Raw genomic sequence first — 25,994 nt, forward strand, 5'->3', positions numbered from 1 at the left:
GTTAGTATATAATGTACTCATCCCATCTTATAGCTGTCTGAAAGTGTCTGGAGAGTGATAACACATGACAAACCAACTGCGGTAGTCCTATGACTTAGGGTTTGGGAAATACCTGGTGACCTACACCATGAGACCTTCACAATAGGCATCAAATCTTGTGCATGACATTAGAAAGCTGGACATTAACAAGAGGGAAATGGAAAGAACAGTGGACCTAATGAGAGCCAATGAATTGCAGTGGATTGTATTAACAGAAGAAGTGATAGACAGCTTTGTTTTCTTTGGTCCTTCCTTAACCGTGGCAGAGATCAAGCGTCAAATAGCATTGGAGTATGCATCCATTTTGACCATGGACCCACTATGGATGTCCAAGGACTTCTCATTCACCATCAAACAAGTACTGATCACTGCAATTGTGTTCTCAATTGTGACATACAACTATGTGACATGGACACTCACAAAAGCACACAGAATTAAAGTAGAAACCATTTGAGTTGTGGTGCTGGAGAAGACGTCTTTGAATCCCATGCTAGTATCAAAAGCAAAGATGTTAATGATCATATAAACCCAGAGATGTGACTGGAAGGCAAAGCAACAGACAGAAACTGATTCATTTTGGACATGTGTTGAGTGCAAATTTACTAGAAAGTGAGATGGTCAATGATCAAAGAAAACAGGAGAATGAAGGCCTTTTGGCTAGATACTACCGATGGGCTGATCAATTCAAGGGACTCCAGTCCATTGTCCTGGTCAGTGGTACCTGGCAGCTTCATGACAGACCTATGAATCTCTTAGCTTCCACCGTCCTTAGCACAGCTTTTGATTATCCAGGGCCGGCGCAAGGTCATTTCTACGTCACATTGTACAGATGACGTCACACCAGCCCTAAAAACTCAAATGCCACGCCAGGGATGCCATAAGTTAAGAGATTTGTGATTTGAAGCAGCTGTCATTACTGAGTCCTGGTTAGGTAGCACCTTGTGCTGGTGGTGACTGCGGAGACGTCTGGAGCCTCGCAGCCGACAGGATGGTGTTAAATACAGATGTCCCCAGTGATTTGACGCCTCAGGAGAGAGGAACTGGAGAACATCCATCGTAGGAAGCAGAAACTGCTGGAAGATATACAGAGACTCAAGGAAGAGATAGCCGAAGTTACAAATGAAATCGAAAACTTGGGAGCCCTGGAAGAATGTAAAAATATGCAAAAGAATAAACAAGTTTCAATGGGAAGAAAAAAGTACTATGTGGATCCTAAAAAGGGTATCCATTTCTTGATTGAGAATGAGCTCCTGACAAATACATGTGAGAGCATTGCCCAGTTTTTTTTTACAAAGGTGGAGCATTAAACAAAACTGCTCCTGGAGACTATCTGGGGGAAAGAGATGACTTCAACATCCGTATACTTCATGCATTTGTGGAGTTTCACGAGTTCACAAATCTTAACTTGGTGCAGGCGCTTCATCAATTTTTGTGGAGTTTCCGCTTACCAGGAGAAGCCCAGAAAATCAATCGCAAGATGGAGGCATTTGCGCAGAGTTACTGTCAGTGTGACCCAGGAGTCTTCCAGTCCACAGACACATGCTATGTATTGTCTTTTGCCATCATCATGTTAAATACCAGCTTGCACAATCCTAATGTGAAGGATAAACCAAATGCTGATCGATTTATTTCCATGAACCGTGGCATTAACCCCTTCAGCTCCAAGCCTATTTTGACCCTAAAGACCAGGCCATTTTTTTGCAATTTTAACCAGTGTCACTTTATGAGGTTATAACTCTGGAACGCTTCAGCGGATCCCGGTGATTCTGAGATTGTTTTTTCGTGACATATTGGGCTTCATGTTAGTGGTAAATTTAGGCCGATCTTTTTTGCGTTTCTTTGTGAAAAAAAGGAAATTTCGCGAAAATTTTGTAATTTTCAAACTTTGAATTTTTATGCTCTAAAACCAACGAGACATATGACACAACAACATAATTAATAAATAACATTTCCCACATGTCTACTTTACCTCAGAACAATTTTGGGGGGGAAAAAAAAAAAATTAAGGAAGGTTTAGGGGTTAAAAGTTTATGAGCAATTTCTCATTTTTACAACAAAATTTACAAAGCCACTTTTTTTAGGGACCACATCACATTTATTTGAAGCGATTTTGAAAGGTCTACATGACACAAAACACCCAAAAGTGACACCATTCCAAAAACTGCACCCCTCAGGCTACTCAAAACCACATTCAAGAAGGTTATTAACCCTTCTGGTGCTTCACAGTAACTAAAGCAATGTGGAAGGAAAAAATGAACATTTTACTTTTTGCAACAAAAATGTTAATTTAGCCTCAAATATTGCATTTCACAAGGGTAGCAGGATTAAATGAACCCCCAAAATTTGTTGGGCAATTTCTTCTGAGCACGCAGATACCTCATATGTGGTGAAAAACCACTGTTTGGGCGCACGGCAGGACTCGGAAGGGAAGGAGCGTCATTTGACTTTTTGAACAGAAAATTAGCTGGAATCGTTAGCCGCACCATGTTGCGTTTGGAGAGCCCCTGAGGTGCCGAAACAGTGGAGCTCCCCCACATGTGACCCCATTTTGGAAACTGGATAGTTAGAAAAGAGCCACGAACAATACTTACAGTATGGATCAGAACAGCGGCAGATGGGGGTGGCGGCAGATGGGGGGGGCAGCGGCATATAAAGGGAGCATCTGTGATTGTGAGACGGAGGCGGCTGGGATAGGGTGGGGGCGGATGGGAGAGGGCGCAGTGGATGCAGGAGTGGCAGAGGATGGTGTGATGGGGGATAGGAGGGAAGGGGAGTGGGAGGTGAGATTGGGGATAGTTACCTTACAGAATGGATCTAGGCAGCAGGATCCAGGAGATGGAGGCAGCAGATCGGGGAGGGTGAGAGGTGGGAGAGGGAGCGCAGCGCAGATCACGGGGGAGACAGGTGAGCAGAGCATAGATCATGGGGGTGAGAGGTGAGGGAGCACAGATCACGGGGGTGAGGGAGCACAGATCACGGGGGTGAGAGGTGAGGGAGCACAGATCACGGGGATGAGAGTTGAGGGAGCGCAGATCACAGGGGTGAAAGGTGGAGCACAGATTACGGGGGTGAGGGAGCGCAGATCACGGGGGTGAGATGTGGTGGGAGAGCGGACAGCAGATCACGGGGTGACAGGTGAGGGAGCACACATCACGGAGGTGACAGGGGAGGGAGCACACATCACGGGGGTGACAGATGAGGGAGCACACATCACGGGGGTGACAGGGGAGGGAGCACACATCATGGGGGTGACAGGGGAGGGAGCACACATCACGGGGGTGACAAGGGAGGGAGCACACATCACGGGGGTGACAGGGGAGGGGGCGGGTAGCCGATCACGAGGGGGAGCGGCGGGCAGCACATAACGGAGGGGAGGGGGTACGCAGCGCCATAACGGAGGAGAGGGGGCGTGCAGCACATAACGGAGGAGAGGGGGCGCGCAGCACATAACGGAGGAGAGGGGGCGCGTAGCACATAACGGAGGAGAGGGGGCGGGCAGCCGATCACGAGAAGAAGGGGGTGGGCAGCCGATCACGAGGGGGAGGGGCTGGGCAGCAGATCGGGGAGAGCGGTGACACTGTGGCAGACGGAGGAGGGCAGCGGCGGATCGGGAGGGGTGGCGGTGCGGGCAGCAGATCACGAGGGGGGGTGCGGGCAGCAGATCGGGGAGACAGGTAGCAGATCGCGGAGGGCAGCGGCGGATCGGGAGGTGTGGGGGTGCGGGCAGCAGATCACGAGGGGTGGGGGTGCGGGCAGCAGATCGGGGAGATAGGTGGCAGATCACGGAGGGCAGCAGCGGATCGGGAGGTGTGGGGGTGGGGGTGCGGGTAGCAGATCACGAGGGGTGGGGGTGCGGGCAGCAGATCGGGGAGACAGGTGGCAGACCGCGGAGGGCAGCGGCGGCGGCGGATTGGAAGGTGTGGGGGTGAGGGTGCGGGCAGCAGATCACAAGGGGTGGTGGTGCGGGCAGCAGATCGGGGTGACAAATGGCAGATCGCGGAGGGCAGCGGCGGATCGGGAGGCTTTTCGCCGGTTTCATACAGTGCAATGGCAGCGCGGCAACTTCCGGGTCCCATGCTCCGGTCACATAACAGCATGGGACCGGAGCTTGTCGCCCTGCCATTGCACTGTATACACTCACTGTGCTGGCGTGCTGCAGGGACGACAAGTGACGGTGACGGGGGCGGTCACCGGCAACAGGTCCATAGTGATTGGAGAGATCAGTCACAAGGCCGATCTCTCCAATCAGAGCTGCTGGAACTGGGGGAGGGTGATCCAGTGAGGTCACCCAGCTCCAGCCAATGGCCAGTGCTACAGCTGCACTGGTCAGGGCTGGATTTCAATGTTTCAGTCATTTTAAATGGCTGGAACATTGCAGTGGCTGTGATTGGTTGAGCGGCGTTCGTCAGCCGATCACAGCCTCCGTAGGTCCGGGGAGGAAGCACCACCCCTCCTGAGGTCAGGTACAGGTCCCCTCCTCCCGAATCTGCGGTTTATGTTAACCGATCGCAGTCACCGGAGGCTCCGGTGCCGCGATTACACCATGATGGAAAGATCCGTCCTTGGTCTTTAAGGCCCAGGGCACCATGACGGAAAGATCCGTCCATGGTCGTGAAGGGGTTAATGATGGAGGTGATCTACCTGAGGACCTTTAAAAGAATTTGTATGACAGTATCAAGAATGAACTATTCAAAATCCCCGAAGATGATGGAAAGGACCTTACTCACACATTATTCAACCCAGACCATGAGGCATGGCTATTAAAAAGGGGAGGTGGTCGTGTTAAAACTTGGAAAAGGCGCTGGTTCATTTTGACAGACAACTGTCTGTACTATTTTGAGTACACAATAGACAAAGAACCTCTGGGAATTATGTCTTTAGAAAACTTGAGCATTCGGGAGGTTGAAGATTCAAAGAAACCTAACTATTTTGAGCTATTTATACCAGACAACAAGGATCAGGTAATCAAGGCATGCAAGACGGAGGCTGATGGGCGAGTCGTAGAGGTGAATCACATGGTGTATCGAATCTCAGCACCAACTCCTGAAGAGAAAGATCAGTGGATAAAAAGTTGAGATTTTCAGGTCTCCCATGTAGCTGCCATATACCACTGACCCAGATGCTGAACCGGAGTCCCACCAGTCAATCCGCTCATCACTACACTGTGTTTAAAATTATTAGGCAACTGAATATTTTGATCACATGATAATTTTTATACATGTTGTCCTACTCCAAGCTGTATAGGCTTGAGAGCCAACTACCAATTAAGTAAATCAGGTGATGTGCATCTCTGTAATGAGGAGGGGTGTGGTGTAATGACATCAACACCCTACATAAGGTGTGCTAAATTATTAGGCAACTTCCTTTCCTTTGGCAAAATGGGTCAGAAGAGAGACTTGACAGGCTCTGAAAAGTCCAAAATTGTGAGATGTCTTGCAGAGGGATGCAGCAGTCTTGAAATTTCCAAACTTTTGAAGCGTGATCACCGAACAATCAAGCGTTTCATGGCAAATACCCAACAGGGTCGCAAGAAGCGTGTTGGGCAAAAAAGGCGCAAAATAACTTTCCATAAATTGAGGAAAATCAAGTGTGAAGCTGCCAAGATGCCATTTGCCACCAGTTTGGCCATATTTCAAAGCTGTAATGTTACTGGAGTATCAAAAAGCACAAGGTGTGCCATACTCAGGGACATGGCAAAGGTAGGGAAGGGTGAAAAACGACCACATTTGAACAAGAAATATAAGATAAAATGTCAAGACTAGGCCAAGAAATATCTGAAGACTGATTTTTCAAAGGTTTTATGGACTGATGAAATGAGTGACTCTTGATGAGCCAGAGGCTGGATCAGTAAAGGGCAGAGAGCTGCACTCCGACTCAGATGCCAGCAAGGTGGAGGTGGGGTACTGGTATGGGCTGGTATCATCAAAGATGAACTTGTGGGACCTTTACGGGTTGAGGATGGAGTGAAGCTCAACTCCCAGACCTACTTCCAGTTTCTGGAAGACAACTTCTTCAAGCAGTGGTACAGGAAGAAGTCGGTATTGTTCAAGAAAAACGTGATTTTCATGCATGACAATGCTCCATCACATGCATCCAACTACTGCACAGCGTGGCTGGCCAGTAAAGGTCTAAAAGATGGAAAAATAATTACATGGCCCCCTTGTTCACCTGATCTGAACCCCATAGAGAATCTGTGGCCCTCATAAAATGTAAGATCTACAGGGACGGAAAATAGTACACCTCTCGGAACAGTGTCTGGGAGGCTGTGGTGGCTTCTGCACGCAATGTTGATCGCAAGCAGATCAAGCAACTGACAGAATCTATGGATGGTAGGCTGTTGAGTGTCATCATAAAGAAAGGTGGCTATAGTGGTCACTAATTTTTTTGGGCTTTGTTTTTGCATGTCAGAAATGTTTATTTCTAAATTTTGTGCAGTTATATTGGTTTACCTGGTGAAAATAAACAAGTGAGATGGGAATATATTTGGTTTTTATTAAGTTGCCTAATAATTCTGCACAGTAATAGTTACCTGCACAAACAGATATCCTCCTAAGATAGCCAAATCTAAAAAAAAAAACCACTCCAATTTCCAAAAATATTAAGCTTTGATATTTCTGAGTCTTTTATGTTGATTGAGAACATAGTTGTTGGTCAATAATAAAAAAAATCCTCTAAAATACAACTTGCATAATAATTCTGCACACAGTGTAGATACCATCAAAAATAAGAAGGAAATGAACATTGAAGGAAGCCTTGGAAAACAGAGAAGCAAGACCCGAAACTGCCTATAGTATATCCAAGGGTCGGACACAACTGAACAGACTCAAAACATAATGACACTAAAATATGTGTTTTAGTTAAAAGGGCGATTGGTTAAAGTAGTGCAGATAACAACTTACTTTCTGCTTCACTTGGTGAAATAAGGTGCCAGTATGTCTGTGCTATAAGGCTGTACAGAAGCTGACAGGTGTAAGACAACCCATCCCTTTCCCTTCCACTGAAGATCTTGTCTGAAATCTCTGCCATTATGTTGTTTGGAAATTGCTCCGCGAAGGTATCATTTTTCCCTCATACTTCTCTTTCCATTCAAGTGCTCAGATATTAATATGTCAGTTTGCAGCCTCACTCCCTTGTCATTTCTTGCCTGCATTGGTAGGACATGTATTATTATTTGATTTCAAAGCCCATTTTCTTGAAGTGCTGTAACAAATAATACATACATACCCAGCCGTCAGGCTGCATTGTGCCCCTGTATATTATTACCACATGCAGACCTTGAAAACCCTGGTGTGGAAAACTCAATCATTTTTGTTATTGAATCTTTGAGAGTCTATTATTTTTTGTTATTTTATGTGCATGAAATAAAGTTATTTTTCCGAAAGTCTAATTTCTGTTTTGCCATTCATAGGGCAAAGCTAATCTATGTTTTCAAAAATCATGAAACGGAATTTGGAAGAACGTCTGTAGGTTGTTTGAGGATACATGAAACTAGGTTTATTTTAGCTTGGAGCACAAAAAAGGAAAAAAAAAGAAGCTGTTACTCTGACAACAAATAAGCCAAAAAAGACAAAAAATCTGATAAGTTTCACAGTAGCTTTGGGCTCATATGAGGATCAGTGTGGGAGACGAGAGATAAGGTTTAGGAATCCAACTATTTGTTTATAAAAACGAGATGATGCCGTGTGTTTTCCTGTAATACCAGTTTATCGAGAGTCCTTAAAGGAAGCTCGTGTACTGGCACATTAAGATTATGCCTACTGTTGAGATAGAAAAGCCTGATGCTGATGGAGTGAGACAGACTGGTGTGTTCTCTTCTAAATTCAGCAATCTACAACCCCTTCTTATTAGAGGAGATGGGATAAAGAGACATTGATGTAAGAAGAAACATTCGAATTAGCTTCAATGGGTATAATTTCCAGGGTACTGTTATTTGCTTATGGCTATCACAGCTGCTTCAATCTCATTTTCATTACCATAGTCAAGGGGTTCTCTGAGCTTTGGGAATAACTAGAAGAAATAAGGAAACTTTAGAATATGCTTAAGTGTTACGTCAGTAGACAAGCCTTTGTAATATGCCCAATTATGATGTACAGGCAACATTCAATGCACTTCTATTAACACAGAATGGCTCCAGCCAATGAATTGGCAAGCATAAAAACTACATTTCCCATGCATCTGGCTTGTTATGACTAGAGATGAGGGCCGACCCTCCACGGTGTAACAATTATGTAGATACTCTTGAATCTGATAGCGTGGAATATAATGACACTGAGACAAGGGTTGGATAAATGCTCTATATTAACAAATGGTAAACACAGTGCAAATAACAGAGAATAACAGAAGGCAACTAACAAATTAAATGTAAGTGCCAACTGCACTAATATGTGAATGTCCTGACAGCATATGCAGTATTGCGCACAGAAAACAAGTGCTGAATGTCCAGCATAATATGCACAGCAATCAAGTGGTGAATATCCAGAATAATATGCACAGCACTAATGCATGAGAGGCCAGAAGTTATGTCCACTCTAGTATGCATGAGCGCACACATTTACCAAATGGTTATCAGTGTACTTCCAGGGCTGATAAAGTCCCGCACAAGTCCAGCACACAGCAAGTACATCTAGAGTCCAGGATTAAATACACTGATAACAAACAAAGAATCTAGTTCTTACAGATCAGGGTAGTCCAGCAGTACAGAGCTCTTCTCCTAGAAGCCTTGAAGGGAGAGAACCACAGCTAGGATCAAGATAATGCGCCGTAGACTGCAGGCAGCTGAGCAGTAATGAGGTGGAGCACTGAACTAACAAGTGGCAGCAAGAAGTCCAGCAGCAAACCAGAAGAGATTCAGTAACCAGCAGGACAAAATACTGCGACAAGGACTAAATCCCAGACCGGGACTTATAAGCAGGGCAGACAGGAAGATCAAAGACCTGGCGAAGCAACAGACTCCATCTTAGATGAGGGCAAAAAAACCCCACACGTTCCATGGAAACCGTGGACCTTACACATGGGTTCGGACTTAACCTGAACCCCAATTGAAGTCACTGATTGACAGTTCGAATCTCTGCCCACATGCAGCCAGCCATAAACAGTACACCTCCGTGGGAGGATAGTTTTTTTTTTTGTTGTTTTTTTTTTTTGGGGGGGGGGGGTTGCACACTACTACATCAGATAGTGTTGTTACCCCAAGTTGAGCCATTCCCTGAAAGTGGTTCACACTGGGCTGAGCACCATGCGTACCCGAGCACAGTGATGCTAGTGCAAGTGGCCAAGCATACGTAAAAGCACCTCAACTCTGAACCTGAACTCTGTTTTTTCTGCAGAAAGTTGGTGTTTGGCCCAAAATCCGAACATCAGGTTCGTTCATCTCTAGTTATGACTGATATGCTAGGCTCGTGTCACACAGTTCACCTTGTAAAATAGTAGCAACAGGAGACACAAGTTCTTTTCAGGCCTAAACAAACACCGGTTGCCATATACATTAGACAAAAGTTGATCAAACCTCTTTATTTTGCTGCACCATCAGCCAATCGTAGGTGTATGGGTTTTTCTGGACTGTCCAAAACTGTTACACGTTGGGTGAAAGATCGATTTAGTCTTGTTGAATTTCGTCTCCACTTGCATCTGCAGAAATTGAGGAAATCGGGAGGAATAGCACATTTACATACGCATTGTAGACTCCATCACTGATCCAAAAAAACATAGCAATCTGGGCAATCTTGTTAGTACAATGTCCTTTACCCTGGCAAAAACCAGAAGGACCCCATTATAGACAATGGCGTCTGTTGAGCCCTTCTGGTATCATGGATTCAGCATTTCATTAAATTTCTTGTTATGCTTCTATGATAGAGCAGAACAGCAGAATAAGGATAAGTACGTGTGATCATATCCCAAGCCTTTAGGCATTTAAAGATTATAACAATTTATCTCTTTGGTAGATTTCATTATTTAGCCACTTAAACTGGTTAATCAAATTAGTAAAAAAAAATACTTTAACATGCCATAAACAGCTCTTTCATGTTACCTAACTGAAAGTGGTTTATCACTTAACCCATCCATGGCCAGCTATGTTATGTGTACTGTGCATCCCATAATAGCTCAACCAGCACATGCACATATTTTAGCACAATTTCCTATCCCTCTGTTATTAACATATTCCTTCCATTGGCAGCAGGATGGCTTCACTGGCTAGGGTACAAGGGATAAGCGAATTTATACTTTTATATACTTGTTATAAGACGTGATAGTTTATAGTATGTTAGATAATATTACTAAGAGGAGATTAACCCTTCAAAAAAAAAAAATACTGATTCCTGAGAGCTTTTATCTTACCTTGGGTTTAACTTGTTTCCATAGAAATTGCTCACTAGAGCCTTCAGCGACCCTGGCTGAGTGTGCACAGTAGTTACATTCCAGGAGAGGGGTTAACTCCTAACATCCAAGCCAACTCTCTCCAGTCCATTGTTTTGGGGTTTTTTTATTTTTTTTTTTTATAGTAATTAGCTGCTCACCTCGATCCTCCTGCCACTCAACTACTGATAAGCTATTATAAATTTTGCAAAATCACCAGCCCGCACCATCCCCTTCTCTTCAAGTAGATTTCCTAATCGCTGCACTAAGGGGTACTTCACACACAGCGAGATCGCTACTGAGATCGCTGCTGAGTCACGTTTTTTGTGACCTCATTAGCAATCTCGCTGTGTGTGACACTGAGCAGCGATCTGGCCCCTGCTGTGAGATCGCTGCTCGTTACACACAGTGCTGGTTCGTTTTTTTATTGTTGCTCTCCCGCTGATAAGCACACATCGCTGTGTGTGACAGCGAGAGAGCAACAATCCTGAATGTGAAGGGAGCAGGAGCCGGCGTCTGACAGCCTGCGGTAAGCTGTAACAAAGGTAAACATCGGGTAACCAAGGTGGTTACCCGATATTTACCTTCGTTACCAGCCTCCGCAGCTCTCACGCTGCCAGTGCCGGCTCCTGCTCCCTGCACACGCTAAGTTAAGCGGTGTGAGCTGGTAACTAAGGTAAACATCGGGTAACCATACCCGATGTTTACCTTAGTTACCAGTGTCCGCAGCTTCCAGACGCCGGCTCCGTGCAAGCGCAGCGTCGCTTGCACGTCGCTGCTGGCTGGGGGCTGGTCACTGGTCGCTGGTGAGATCTGCCTGTTGGACAGCTCACCAGCGACCATGTAGCAATGCAGCAGCGATCCTGACCAGGTCAGATCGCTGGTCGGATCGCTGCTGCATCGCTAAAGTGTGAAGGTACCCTAACTAAGCCTGGGCTTGTTCAAAAGCCTTGAAATCTGTGTGTAAATATAATAGTTTAGATGCAGAGCAAACCACTAATAGCTGAATGGGTTACAGCAGAACTTGTGCTGATCTTTAGAGCTCTAATACTACAATTCTGCTACTCAGCAGAACTGTCACTCAAGACAAGACCGCTATGCCAGAAATTAGCAAGTAAGGAGACTGCAGAGCTTGGAACTGCTCAACAGACAACTAGTGAATACTTCCTTAATTTGTGTTAAAGGGAATCTGACAGCAGACTTTTGCTATGTAATCTGAGGACAACATGTGGTAGGGGTTAAAACAAAAAATTCAATGATGTGTCATATGTTAAGCTTCTGTGCTGTTGTTTACTTAACTGAGTGTTTTATCACTACGACATTATCATTGCTGTGACTTGCTGGCACATGCCATGGTGTATGCCCCCTCTTGTTATTAGCACTTCACTGTCTATAGAAATGTACATAGAGAGCCTGGTGTGGGCAGGGGCAGATTTTTCAGCTCTACTTCATGGCTAAATCTTAAAACTCTGATTTAGTCTGAATCGCTGCACCCAGTCATGTATTATTGGATTCAGCTCCTTACGTATATCATGCTTCACTCAAATAGTGCGCCATTCTCTGTCATGACCTGCTGATGGTCCCTATGTCTGACACGACGAACTTCCTGTGAACGCTGGCTGCAAGCCGGCATTCATAAGAGATCATGATTTGTGCTATACAGAGCAGTGCTAATGCACTGTATAACACAAGCATTCAGATGATGGCAGCTTCAAGTCCCCACCAATTCAAATCAACCCTCTTTTGCCCTATTGAAAATAAAACAAAAATACCCCCAAAAATGCATATTTGGTATCTTTGCCTTCAGAAATGTCCAATCTATCAAAATATAAAATAAATTAATCCTATCAGTAAACAGCGTAACGGAAAAAAAATTAAAAACTCCAGAATTACTGTATGTTTTTTTTGGTTGCCACAACATTACAATAAAATGCAATAAGAGTAGTTCAGAACATGGCATCTACCTAAAAATGGTATCTGTAAAAACATCAGCTTAGTGCATGAAAAATAAGCCAGCACACAGCCCCAGATCCCGAAAAATTAAAACATTACGGGTTTCGGAAAATGGCGCCAAAAGCAAAATTATTTCTTTTTCTTCACAAACTCATGAATTTTTTTCACTAGTTAAAGGAAAAACTCTACGTTTTGTATTCATGTACTCGTACAGACCTGAGGAATCATAATGGTGGTTAGTTTTAACATATAATAAACTTAGTAAATAGAAGACCCAAAAAACAATTGTGTAATTGCACTTTAGGCTTTAGGAAAAAATGTAAAAAAACAAACAAACCTAAAACTGTAAATCGCTGGGTGGTGAAGGGGTAAATGGAATGATCACTGCAACCAGTACTAAAGGTTAACATACAGTTGTGCTCAAAAGTTTACATATCCCGGCAGATTTTTTTGCTTTGTTGGCCATTTTACAGAGAATATGAACAACACAAAATCTTTTTTTCCATTTATGGTTAGTGGTTGGGTGAAGATATTTATTGTCAAACTACTGTGATTTCTCTATTTAAATCTTAATGACAACCAAAAACATCCAAATGACCCTAATTAAAAGTTCACATACCCTGGTGATTTTGGCCTGATAACATGCACAGAAGTTGACACAAATGGGTTTCAATGGCTAATAAAGTAACATCCTCACCTGTGACCTGTTTGCTTGTAATCATTGTGTGTGCATAAAAGCTGAGTGAGTTTCTGGGATGCAGACAGACTCTTATATCTTTCATCCAGCCACTGATTTTTTTTGGATTCTGAGTCATGGGGAAAGTAAAAGAATTGTCAACAGATCTACTGGAGAAGATAGTTGATATGTATAAAACAGGAAAGGGATACAAAAAGAGATCCAATGAATTGATAATGCCAGTCAGCAATGTTCAAACTGTGATTAACAAATTGAAATTCAGGGGTTCTGTAAAAACCAAACCACGATCTGGTAGACCAATACAAATTTCGGCCACAACTGCCAGGAAAATTGTGCGGGATGCAAAGAAAAACCCATGAATTACATCAGCTGAAATACAGAACTCAATGAAAATTAGCGATGGGGCTGTTTCAAGATGCACAATAAAGAGGCTCTTGAAGAAAAATGAGTCGCCAGAAGAAAGCCACTGCGCAAATGCCAAAAAGTATTTTTCCTACAATACACCAAACAGCTCAGAGACAAGCCTCCAAACTTCTGGGACAAGGTAATTTGGAGTGATGAGACCAAAATGGAAGTTTTTAGCCACAACCATAAACGTTACATTTGGAGAGGTGTCAACAAGGCCTATGATGAAAGGAACACCTTTCCTACTGTAAAGCACGGAGGTAGATCGCTGATGATGTGGGGATCTGTGAGCTACAAAGGCATAGGAAACTTGGTCAAAGTTGAAGGAATCGGGAATACCGCACGTTATCAGCAAATACTGGAGACAAATGTGCACTCATCAGCCCAGAAGCTGCGCATGGGACGTTCCAACTTGATAATGTTCCAAAACACAAAGACAAGTCGACCTCTCATTGGTTACAGCATAACAAAGTGAAGGTCCTGGAGTGACCATCTCAGTCTCCTGACCTCAATATAATTGAGCCACTCTGGGGAGAACTCAAGCACGCAGTTCATGCAAGAAAGGCAAGGAACTTACAGGAACTGGAGGCTTTTTGCCAAGAAGAATGGGCAGTTTATCATCTGAGAAAATAAAGAGCCTCACCCACAACTACCACAAAAGTCTTCGAGCTGTCATTGATGTTAGATGGGGCAATACACGGTATTAAGAACTGGGGTAGGTGAACTTTTAATCAGGTTCATTTGGATGTTTTTGTTTATCATTATGATTTAAAAAGAGAAAACACATTGGTATGACAATAAATGGCTTCACCCAACCACTAACCTGGTGGAAAAAAAGATTTTGTGTTATCATTCAAAAGACCAAAGACCCAGTCACACACAACGACTTACCAGCGATCCCGACAATGATACGACCTGATAAGGATCACTGGTAAGTCGCTGGGAGGTCACTGGTGAGATGTCACATAGTCAGATCTTACCAACGACGCAGTAACGATCAGTGACCTGTATAACGATCTCGGCGGGCGTTGGAACCGTGTTAGCAGGTCATTGGTAGGTGTCAAACACAGCGATGCGTCCTGCCCAGCAGGACATCACCTTTGAAGAAAATGGTCTGGTTATTCGGCAAGGAGTAGCGATCTAACAGCAGGGGCCTGATCGCTGGTAGGTGTCACACATAACGAGATCACTGATGAGATCGTTACTGCGTGACAGAAACTGTGACTCATCAACGATCTCGTTAGCGATCTCGTTGTGTGTGGCAGGGCCTCAAGAAAGCAAAAAAAATTAAATCTGCCAGGGTATGTAAACCTTTTAGCACAGCTGTATCATTGAATGTTGTGTACACAGAGTGAAGCGATATGATAGAAGGAGCTGATAATCTGAGCTTTCTTATCTCTTCCACCTATTCCTGGGGCATTTTGGCTCTAGTACCTGGTGCTTCATTGGTTTGTGTATCCATAAGAGGATTAAGAGGCAGCACTTCTCTTTTAAGTTATTACTGCACGGTAGGAAACTACCATTTAGGATTATAGCGGCCTGATACAATCATATCCTGGAGAGCTATTAATGTTTCCCACTGGTGATCAATCCCCTGCCACATCCACATCTCCCTTTCTTTGGATCAGAGAACACATATAATTTATTTTTTCTTTGGCTCACTTTAGATCTATTAAGCTTAAGGATGACTTTTGTACGCGTCCTTCAGACTTGTCTCTTCTTGTCGTTAAATTGGACAATCTGTCCAAAATGCATGAATCTTTCAATGCAAGGATTTTCCAGCAGAATCCAGACAGCTTTGTCAGGGCCACAACCACTCATTTACTTTTGCTTTAAATTTTTACTTTTTATTAGAAAACTGCTGTTGACGATCTGACCTATTTCAGCAGGTTTACCTACAGCTTAATATTATCTATTAGTAGTATCTACAAGAGTATATTGGTGTTGATCAGATATGTTCAGGAGCCTGTCCAAATTAATTGTTCATGGGCATAAAGCTATACATGTGAATATAATGCTTTGTTTGGGTAGGATGAGTGGTGGTGCTTCCAATATTACATGCTCTGATCACCCTGATCTATAGCACAATGTTCCAGTCTTCTTTTAAACATTGATCATGGAAAACCACTGGCAAAATCAACTTTCTCATAAACATTGTTTTGCTGACTCGTCATTTCAGTCTTAAAGGAGTATACTCATCTCCAAGATCCTATCCTAATATGTAGTACATGTAATAATAAGAATATTAGCAAATACCCCCAGTTAGCAATGTAGTATAATTCTTCTGAAAATCTATGTCACTTACTTTATGTGCAGGGCATTACAGTAGCTTAGGTATCCAAGGTTACGGCCATGCATATAAGGACATTTAGTTACTAGTAGTCATAGTCATGGATACCTAAGCTACTGCAATGCCTGCACATGAGATTAGTGAAATAGCTTATCAGGAAAACTAGACTACATTTATAATTGAAGGTATTTGTTGTTATTATTATTATTATCATTATTATTATTACACCTATAACATATTGAGATATAATCTTGTAGAAGGAATTACCCCTTTAGGTAATTATGAGCGATCTCTAAATCACTCGAGTGCTCCTTACTTGAGTCAATCAGGTTGGACACTCTGATGGGTTCGACTCAAGTAAAGAGTATAATGGAAGCCATTGATTGGGCAGTCTGGCTCTCCATCCACGTACAGGCAGCTATAAAGAGAGCATTTCTGGAATAGGGAGGGTTTTGTTTTTTGTTTTGTTTTTTTTTAGTGAGAGCCATTCAGAGACTGCAAGCGGCTGTGACTGGGGTTCTGTCTCCCATGATTCACTGAAAGGAATCCGCGCTTTGTGTCTGATCGTTCATGAACGACACATCCGAGCACCCATGATACTCAACCTAGCTTACCGGAGCACCCCGATGCTCAATCTTGTATCGAGAGTGTCGAAACACTCGCTCATCATCAGTCTTAAGGGAACCTATCTCCTAATAAATGAGGCCCAAAACAGAATAAATCATGATTGCAGCCAGGTATATTCTTCTCCGGAACGCAACGGCATTTTCAAAGAAAACAGTTTGAAAATCCAGCTGGGAAAAATAGCCAGGGACGAGACAAGTCCAGCACTACGCACAGCTGCTAGAAGTGATGGTCTCTTTCATAACGAAAGATCTGACGATCATCTGGAGTGGCGCTGGGAAAAGCTGGCTGTGGTGGTGCCAGATTAATTAGGTATCTGGCTTTTTCCTACCTGGATTTTTTAACAATTTTTTATCATAAACTCCGAGTGTTTCAGAGAAAAATATACGTGGCTTCAGTCATGTAGACAGATTATTCTTCATGCTGCTCATGGTTTGGATTGTCTGAATCGGATGATCGGCTCCCTTTAAATGTTTTTCCCATAATTTAAAGTGACATGGTATCAGTGGGGATACAATCTCTGGGTGGAGGGAATAACAATAAACTTTCTCCAGTCACCCTCCACGACAGCACCAGTTTAGTATCCACCCTCATGGGGACAGGAAAAACACCTATGGTGCTGTCGTGGAGGGTTCTTAGAAATCAAATTACCGGTAAGACTAATTCTATTTTCTCCAGTCACCCTCCACGACAGCACCATATGTGTTTTTCATGTCCCCATCAGAGTGGAGAGTAAACTGGTGCTGTCATGTAGGGTTCCTAGAAACCGAATTACCGGTAAGACTAATTCTATTTTCCCTGTGTTCCCTGTAATGCTTTCATACTTTTTTATCCTGTCGGCCTACATAATGATTTATTTATTTAGGAACATTGCAGAATACGGCTTACAAGATACCTATGATTTTTGAAGTTCAGTCATTTTTAGCCTGTCGTAGTGTTTTGTAAATTGTTTCTTCCTTCTTGGATATGGACGTGCGCTCAAATTAGAAAGCTGAGGTCAAACCCTTGAGAGCTAATATTTGCATGCTGTCTTGTTTTTGCAATCTCTACAGCCTGACTGAGAACGCTATTTGCAATATTGTATTCATTCTGTTGTTGTTGTTGTCTATTTCAGCCTGCGGTTGTTGTTCCTCACAGGATTCACTCGACAAGTCGGAGTGTCAGAGAGGAGAAGACCCGCTCAGAAATTAATTGTAAGGCTCTGCCGGCTAGCTCTACTTTCTTGTTTTTTGAAGTAAACTTTTTCAGGGTTTCTCACATATTTGATTAGTTTCTCTTGCTGTGTAAGCCGAACATCTGTTTTCCGGGTCCTTCTATCTTTCTACAGATGCACTGCATACGCTTTACAATTCCAATTCTCTGTGTTAAATAAAGAACTAGGGATTTCAATATACAAAAGTTGTATTTTGTAGGATTTATTCATATGTATCTGTCTATTCTGGCCTAAGGGCCGCAATATGTCTCAAGCCTACACTGCCTGTCATTAAATATTAACTCTGCCTGGATGAATACATGACGTCCTCAGGTGTTTATACTCTCCAGACTATCCCTTTTAAATAATGTCTGTAAAACTGGATTGCATTTGTACAGATATTTGTTGACCAGCTGGAAATTGATTTATATAATTTAAGATCTATTTCTGAAAAGAAGTCATCCTTTATTTGTTACACTTGCTTATTTAGTGATACATATTCAGCACCTTACAGTCATCATGACTGTCCACATTGGGGCTCACAATCTAAATTTCCTACCGCAGTGCCCAGACGAAAGCAGGTAAACACAGGGAGGACCCCAACATTGCAAGGCTAATCCACGTCCTTACTCTGCTTGTCCTCAGCAAACTGTTTGCAAGCTTTCTTGTGCATCATCTTTAAGAGGCTTCTTTCTGGGACGACAGCAATGCAGACCAATTTGATGCAATCTACAGTGTATAGTGTGAGCACTAACAGACTACAGACTGCCCCCCCACCCCTTTTCCCTCTGCAGCAATGCTTGGCAACATTCATATGTCTATTTTGAAAAGAGAACCTCTGGATGTGACTCTGAGCTCGTGCATTCAACTTCTTTGGTTGACCGTGGCAAGCCCTACTGAGTGGAACTTGTCTGCGGTCAGGCTGTGGGAACCCTGCGGTCAGGCTGTGGGACCCCTGCGGTCAGGCTGTGGGACCCCTGCGGTCAGGCTGTGGGACCCCTGCGGTCAGGCTGTGGGACCCCTGCGGTCAGGCTGTGTGACCCCTGCGGTCAGGCTGTGGGAACCCTTTGTCAGGCTGTGGGACCCCTGCGGTCAGGCTGTGGGACCGCTGTGGTTAGGCTGTGGGACCCCTGCGGTCAGGCTGTGGGACCCCTGCGGTCAGGCTGTGGGACCCCTGCGGTGGTCAGGCTGTGGGACCCCTGCGGTGGTCAGGCTGTGGGACCCCTGCGGTCAGGCTGTGGGACCCCTGCGGTCAGGCTGTGGGACCCCTGCGGTCAGGCTGTGGGACCCCTGCGGTCAGGCTGTGGGACCGCTGTGGTTTGGCTGTGGGACCCCTGCAGTCAGGCTGTGTGACCCCTGCGGTCAGGCTGTGGGAGCCCTGCGGTCAGGCTGTGGGAACCCTGCGTCAGGCTGTGGGAACCCTGCGGTCAGGCTGTGGGAACCCTGCGGTCAGGCTGTGGGAACCCTGCGGTCAGGCTGTGGGAACCCTTTGGTTAGGCTGTTTGAACCCTGCGGTCAGGCTGTGGGAATTCTGCGGTCAGGCTGTGGGAACCCTGCGGTTAGGCTGTGGAAACCCTGCGGTCAGTCTGTGGTAACCCAGCGGTCAGGCTGTGGGGACCCTGCAGTCAGGCTGTGGGACCCCTGCGGTCAGGCTGTGGGGACCCTGCGGTCAGGCTGTGGGACCCCTGCGGTCAGGCTGTGGGAACCCTGCGGTCAGGCTGTGGGACCCCTGCGGACATTGATTTTATCTAAATGACAGCAAACGGCTCAGTAAGTGACACATCGCTAGAATCAGGGTCTCTGTCTATACATTATGCTGCTCTCAGATGGGGGAGCAAAAACCTGGTGAGAGATCCCCTTTAAGTGATATGGCTTTACTGGAGCCAGGTAAACCAAGACAGGCAGTGGAGCAGGGAAGACTACTCACAAAAGCTGCAGGGTATGCAATATGACTTGATAATGGTATTACTCATGTAAATGTGTAAAAATAAAGTAGTCCAGAACTTCGCTCCTTAACCCTAGAACGCGCAACCATAGAAATCAACCATAGAAAACAAGTAAGCTAGCAGGTCTGCGAGGGCCCAGGTATGCGTTCTAGGGTTAATAGTTGTTCTAAGAAACGTCTAAAGTATTTAAAAAAAAAAATGTCATTAAATTAAGAGTTGGACAATTCTCAATGTGACAAATGAATGGAAATCTGTTTTTTTTTTTCTTCTTATGTAGTTGGTCAAGTAAAGTTTGATCCACCAATGAGGAAGGAGACGGAGCCTCATCATGATCTGGTGAGTGGTTCTTTGTTGTGTGTTGACCTTTGCTTAATGTTAGGATCCTCTATGATGACTTGTAACACCGCAGAGTCACCATTGGCACTTTCCAGGTGTATGCTGCTGGTATTCGCTGTACTGGACGCTGTGAATTGTTGTATGGAGGTGCTTCAATCAGCAAATTAGGGTTATCAATGATTGTTTCTGCTCTTGTTTAGCCTCGTAAGACCTGCTTTTATTCCCTTTTTGTTCTCTTAAAAGATCCTGCATGTGGCAATTGATTTGAGAGGAAGGTCAGACAGAATGCATTTCTATTACTAATGCTTTTTTGGGTTTTAACTAACTTTTTGCTGTATCTTCAATTTATATAATACTTCTCCGGCTAAATTTCCTTGCCGGACGTCGGCAGATCTTGCTATTAGCATTTCTGGTTGTGTTTGCTACTAACAGAATACTGTATATGATCAGTGAAAAGTATAGCCAGCATGGTGTGAGTGTGCTGCTGTTGGCTGGCCGGGCGCTCGGTTTTTGAGTCTTATTTGTGTAGCTCCTGCAAGTGATATTCCCTCTTGTATATGTGCCGCTTTCAATCACTGTAAATAACTTGGGTATCTGTCTGCTAAACAGCTCGACAGGGACGATTTTTTGGACAGTGCAGAAGAAATATACTACACTGCAAGATCTAATCTGGTATATTCTTTTTCTTTGTCAACTTTACCTTTGTGTCTACTTTTATTGGCATTCAAGCGCTAGTTTATATGTTGTTCTTCTGTTGTTCCTTTCAAGACATAAGTCTGCCCAGTACGGGATGTGCTTAAGTCCTGCGTTGTTCATCATGATTCGTTTAAGAATGTAGTGAGTTCTCCCATATCCTTCCAAGTAGAGATCGGTAAAATGTCATATTAACAAAATATATGTTTTAGCATTTCGAATATTAACACATGAAAGTTATAGCAAAGTGACTTAGGACAGAATATTCATTTAAATGGGCGAGTAGATAAGAATCAAGTGCAGCGCCTCTTGGGTTTTCAACATTACTTTTTGCCTTTTTTTATTGTAGGCTTTGTATACAACTAAGGCTGATTTGACAGTGTTTTTTTGACGGACGTCTAAAAAATGGCAAATGCATGTGACCGGATCCTTGACAAATGCGTTGTCATTTCAATGCATTTCCAATGGAATTGCGGTTTGATGCGTTTGCTTGCGCTTGCATGCGTCATATACCGGATCCATAGATTTGCAGTTTTTTACCTTCTTTCAAAAACGATACTTGTAGCGTTTTTGAGCTGCGTCCAAATACTGCATGTCACTGGATACTGACTGAATCGTATGCAACCGCATGTGAATGGTGGTATGCTGAAAAAAAGATCCAGTTTGCTCTACTGAGCATGCTCAGAAAGCTGCCTGGCGTGTCTCTCTCTCTTCTCTCTCCTCTCACTCTCTCCTCTCTTTCTTCTCTCCTCTCTCTCTTTCCTCTCTCCTCCCTCTCTCTCCCCTCTCTCCTCCCTCTCTCTCCTCTCTCTCTTTCCCCTCTCTCCCTCCCCTCTCTCTCCCCTCTCTGTCTCCCCTCTCTTCTCCCACTCTTTCTCCTCTGTCCCCTCTCTCTCTCCCCCTCTCTCTCTCCCCCTCTCTCTCTCCTCCTCTCTCTCTCCCCCTCCCTCCTCTCTCCTCTCTCTCCCCTCCTCCCCTCTCTCTCCCCTCTCTCTCCCCTCTCTCTTCTCTCTCTTCTCTCTCTCCTCTCTCTCTCCCCTCTCTCCTCTCTCTCTCCCCTCTCTCCTCTCTCCCTCCCCTCTCTCTTCTCACTCTCCTCTCTCTCTCCCCTCTCTCCTCTCTCTCTCCCCTCTCTCCTCTCTCTCTCCCCTCTCTCTTCTCTCTCTCTTTTCTCACTCCTCTCCCCTCTTCTCTCACTCCTCTCCCCTCTCCTCTCTCTCCCTCTCCCAGGCTGTCATGTCGAGTTCCACTGACTCCAGATCAAATGATGACTGAAATACCCTCCCATAAACTGCAAGTGAAAGGATCCTGTAAAATAACACTTGCGTTTGCATGCGTTCAACGATAAATCAAACAGGATCCAGTCATCTGCGCTTTGCGTTTTTTTTGACGTCCAGCAAAAAAACGCTGATGTGAAACCATCCTTATTGGCAATATTTTTCTTTCACCGTCAATTCTTATAATTTCCTATTTTTTAGCAAGGAACATTACTATAAACCAGCCAGTACATGTGTCTAAGGATGAAGTCACTGAATTGCTACAGATTTTCCATGCCGATTTAAGCAGAGAAAAATCCAAGCCAAGTACATGAACGTTTTCACATCTCATCCAGATTCTGGGGAAGTTGTCCGCACAGATACAGCCCAATGGTGCAGATTTTTCAAATCTCACTGTCTGAGTCCATGATTGATTGCAGATTTGGTGAAACTTATCTATTTCATTCAGCAGAGAAAAAGAAATTTACAATCAAATACTAGTGTTGCAGATTTTGCTGTAGGTTTTCTGCAGATCTGCACCAAATCTGCAGGAGCAGATTAAAAACACACAATAGGGAATCTGTCAGTCGATTGAAGCTGCCGACACTGTGGGCTGTGTGATTGTAGATCTGATATAGTCCAATACGTGTACCGCTGCGCAAACTGCTCTACCACTAGGAAACCAGAAAAATATAAAACGACATAGGAAAATATAGATAGATGTGGCAGGGGACCATAAAGCGAGATTGGACTAGTCCAGAGCTGCAACTAAACCGGCTTCTCCCCCCACCACCCGGGTGATGTACAGGTCTCTTCCTATGTACATATAGGCATCCTTAAACTATAGTTTCTCTGAAACTCTAGAACATTTCAGCTTAAAACCTACCTGTCTTTAGGCGCTCAGCCAGACTCTGATTTATGCTGCAGAACAAAAAACAACTCAAGCTCCCCAATATGGAGCACGGACTACTTGGTTTGGATAGTAAACCGAAGAAAGACAAATTCAGCTCCGATGAACTTGGATAAAGAATGGCTTTATTGCAACGATACCAGGCTAAAATCCAAATAAAATGGTCTGAGGCATAAAAATTAAATCCCCTAAAGGTACAGCAATGAATGACTGTAGATAGGTGCCCAAAAGCTATGGGTTTCAGACTGAAAAATCCTGTATATATAGAAATATATGAAGCTTCCTCGCTTGAGTCGGGAGAGCCGGTGCCACTCCGAGCATCGCGGTCTGATCTCTGACCGATTTATATCGTTGTCTGAATGCACCCTTAGAGCAATAAAGAGTAAATATCCATCTGATAAATGAGCAACAGTCAGCCCTCAAAGGTATACTAATGTTCATATTCAGCACACTGTTCATGGCCACGTAGATTCTACAAAAATTGCGAGTGCATTCGTAATTGGCAATCAATGTACAAATAACTTCTAAAAATCCATTTGAAAGCCGGTGACACTTTTATGATGAAATTGCCTTTGGGTGCAATACAGCCTTGTGGTGGGCATGTGAACTGCACTCTACCTGGGCTAAGGCAATGTAGGAGTTTCCCATTTTTATTTTTTATCTCCTTAGGACCACACCAGGGAAAAGGGATAAAATAAGGTTTACTCATCCTCGCAGCTTCAGAGGTTACTCTCCACCACTGCCCTTTAGGTCTTTATTGATAGGTTGCAAAGGTGACGACAGCAGCCAATCACTGGGCTCCGTACCTGCATCTTGCTGACCCAGTGATTGGCTGCAGCCAAGTGTGCTATAGTCGTGAGTTCACCTCTCCAGCTGGAGCGAGCGGCAGAGGTGCAGTGCTGCACCGTGGAGAGGGAGTATCTGATTTTATTGTCACTAGCGCAAGACTATGTGAAATCTGAAAACAATTATGGCAGAATCCCCTTCAGTCAGGGCCATTTATTATAATGGGGTAAGCTGTAGTTGGTTCAGTTTTTCACAGCTTAATATTTTTGTATTCGGAGCATTTCTGGATAGTAAAATGCAGCCCTAGAGATAACAAAGATTTGATCATACATTGTCATAATCGCAGCTTCCTCCCTGCTGCTAGTTTCCATGGGGAATGTATTTCTCTCCGTATCCTCCGAGTATACTGTGCGGTACTATAAGTGCTAGTCTTCCTGCCTTCACGGAGATCTTATTTATAGCGGATGCAGTTTGCCTTGTAAGCCTTTGATACTACTTTAAGCAGCAGTGACAGATGTCATGTTCATGAGAATGTCACGGAAGATGCGGTTCTCCGGGTGGCAGCTGAACAACCTCTCACATTTGCAAGATTTTTACTTTCCCTCATTGTTTTTGCTGTCTCTGTTCTGAAATTAATTTGTGACAAACAGCCGAAGTCTCAAAGAGACAGATTTGGGATTGTTCCCAAAAAACAGGTCACTTTCCCAGTTGGGCCAAAATGGTTTTAACATCAGTTTCTTCCTGGCCAGGAGGAGCTGGCATTCCCAGCGCAGGTATTCATGCCAGAGGGCTGGTACGTAATGGCAAGAAGAGACGCAGCAAAACACCATGCGCTAATGTAGTGATTCCTGCCCACTGACCAAGAATTAATATGAACATATTAGGTCTCCGAGGAACGTGGCGTCTTCAGTCTGGGCTACTTTGCGACATTTAGCTTGGACAATGGTTACAATTAATAGAGCAGGTTACTGATATTTGTGATTCATACGTGGAACCTGATGAAAATGTAAACACATCTAATTTAGGGGGACCGGTCACCAGTCAGAAGTGGCTAGTTTTAACTCTAATTTTATTTCTACTGCTCCCTTGCCTATTTTTTTCAGCCATACAGTTCAATGATGTAGGTCTTCTTACGTCTTTTTATAGTCTTTAGCAAGAAGGCAATGCTAACAGGGTAAGGCCATGTGCACACGCTGTGTTTTTTTATGCATTTTTGGTGCAGATTTGTCACAAAACTGCATATCTATCCTTATACCAGCAAAATTAATGAGAATCCTGAAGTACTGTGCGCATGTTCCTTATTCTTTCTTTGCAGATTTGGTGCAGAAAATAATCTGCAGCATGTCAATTCTTGGTGCGTGTTTGCATCCTTTTATCTGCCCTTCCACCCATTGACTTCATTATGAAAAACATGACAAAAATGCTGCAATAACGCATGCGTTTTTGGTGCTTTTTTCCTGCCAAAAAAGCAGATTTGATGCAGAAAATGTCTGCACAAAATACTCAGCGGGCGCACATAGCCTTACAAGGCAAAATAGCCTATTGACACACCTTGAGAATCCTGTGAGCAATACCCACTTATTAAAGACCATAAAATAAGAACTATATAAAGGCCCATATCTCTGGAAACATATGGGGATTAACTTAAAAAAAAAAACCAAACCACTCGTGTAGGCAGCACAAATAAAATAGGTGTAAACTCTGGCCACTTGTGGCCTGGTGCCGGGTTCTTTCTAATAACCACTAAATATCCAAGGTAGAGCTTTGTCATGGACACATTTGGAGACATATTGTTTCTATTTTACTTAAATACAGTTTTGCAATAGAAATTGATTATAACTCTTCAATTGTTTGGCCTTTTTGTATCACAGTACATACCTGAACCATCTTCAAAGCTGACGTATGCCTAAATCTTCGTTCAACTTTCAGCTTGCCATTAATCAGCTAAGGCCTTGTTCACACTGTGTTTCAAAGGTTCCCATCAGCATTGCTATAAAAATGAGACTCGGACGAACCTTGAGTGGAGGCATAGACTGCAATGTTTAAATTAACTCAGCTTTAATGATGAGTGAGCACTACCATGCTCCGGTGTGCGGTACTCTTTAAGAGCAGTTGGATGCTCGAATGGGTGCGACTGGAGCACCCAAATATAATGGCAGTCTTTTGGTGAACTATAGCATTCTTCCAGAAAAATGCTCGAGTTCCCCTTTGACTTCCATTATACTCGGTACACGCCCGTCCGAGCTTCAAACCGCTTGTTTCGAGTACCGAGCACCCAAGCATGGTAGTGCTCATTCATCACTAGTAATGACCTATTCCTAGATAGGTGCCAACTTTATTTTCACTGGACAACCCCTTTAACTAATTTTGCCAGCTTCTAAGTCCTGTATTTAGAGTATACGGCAAACAACAAATCCAACATTTTCAAGGAATCCATTTTACAAAAGTTCTTTTGGGTCAGAGTTATGCCATTTAAAAAACAAAAAAGCCCAGCCCATAGATATTAACTCTTTC

At 43.9% G+C, this 25,994-nt stretch overlaps 1 protein-coding gene and 1 pseudogene across 5 annotated transcripts in view; both read left to right on the forward strand.

Moving 5' to 3' along the window:
- MAP4K3 (mitogen-activated protein kinase kinase kinase kinase 3) overlaps positions 1 to 25,994 on the forward strand; it is a 345,207-nt gene that overhangs the window by 248,841 nt on the left and 70,372 nt on the right. For 3 of the 5 annotated variants that reach the window (XM_075339445.1, XM_075339446.1, XM_075339448.1), the window contains 3 exons: positions 17,476 to 17,554; positions 19,777 to 19,835; positions 20,445 to 20,507. In XM_075339445.1, the coding sequence (XP_075195560.1) occupies positions 17,476 to 17,554; positions 19,777 to 19,835; positions 20,445 to 20,507 (201 nt within the window). The remainder of the gene's footprint in view (positions 1 to 17,475; positions 17,555 to 19,776; positions 19,836 to 20,444; positions 20,508 to 25,994) is intronic. The other 2 variants (XM_075339447.1, XM_075339449.1) reach the window with 1 other exon arrangement.
- On the forward strand, positions 1,028 to 5,114 carry LOC142296170 (cytohesin-1-like; annotated as a pseudogene).

The sequence above is a fragment of the Anomaloglossus baeobatrachus genome, chromosome 3 (genome assembly GCF_048569485.1).
Source record: "Anomaloglossus baeobatrachus isolate aAnoBae1 chromosome 3, aAnoBae1.hap1, whole genome shotgun sequence".
Lineage (NCBI taxonomy): Eukaryota > Metazoa > Chordata > Amphibia > Anura > Aromobatidae > Anomaloglossus > Anomaloglossus baeobatrachus.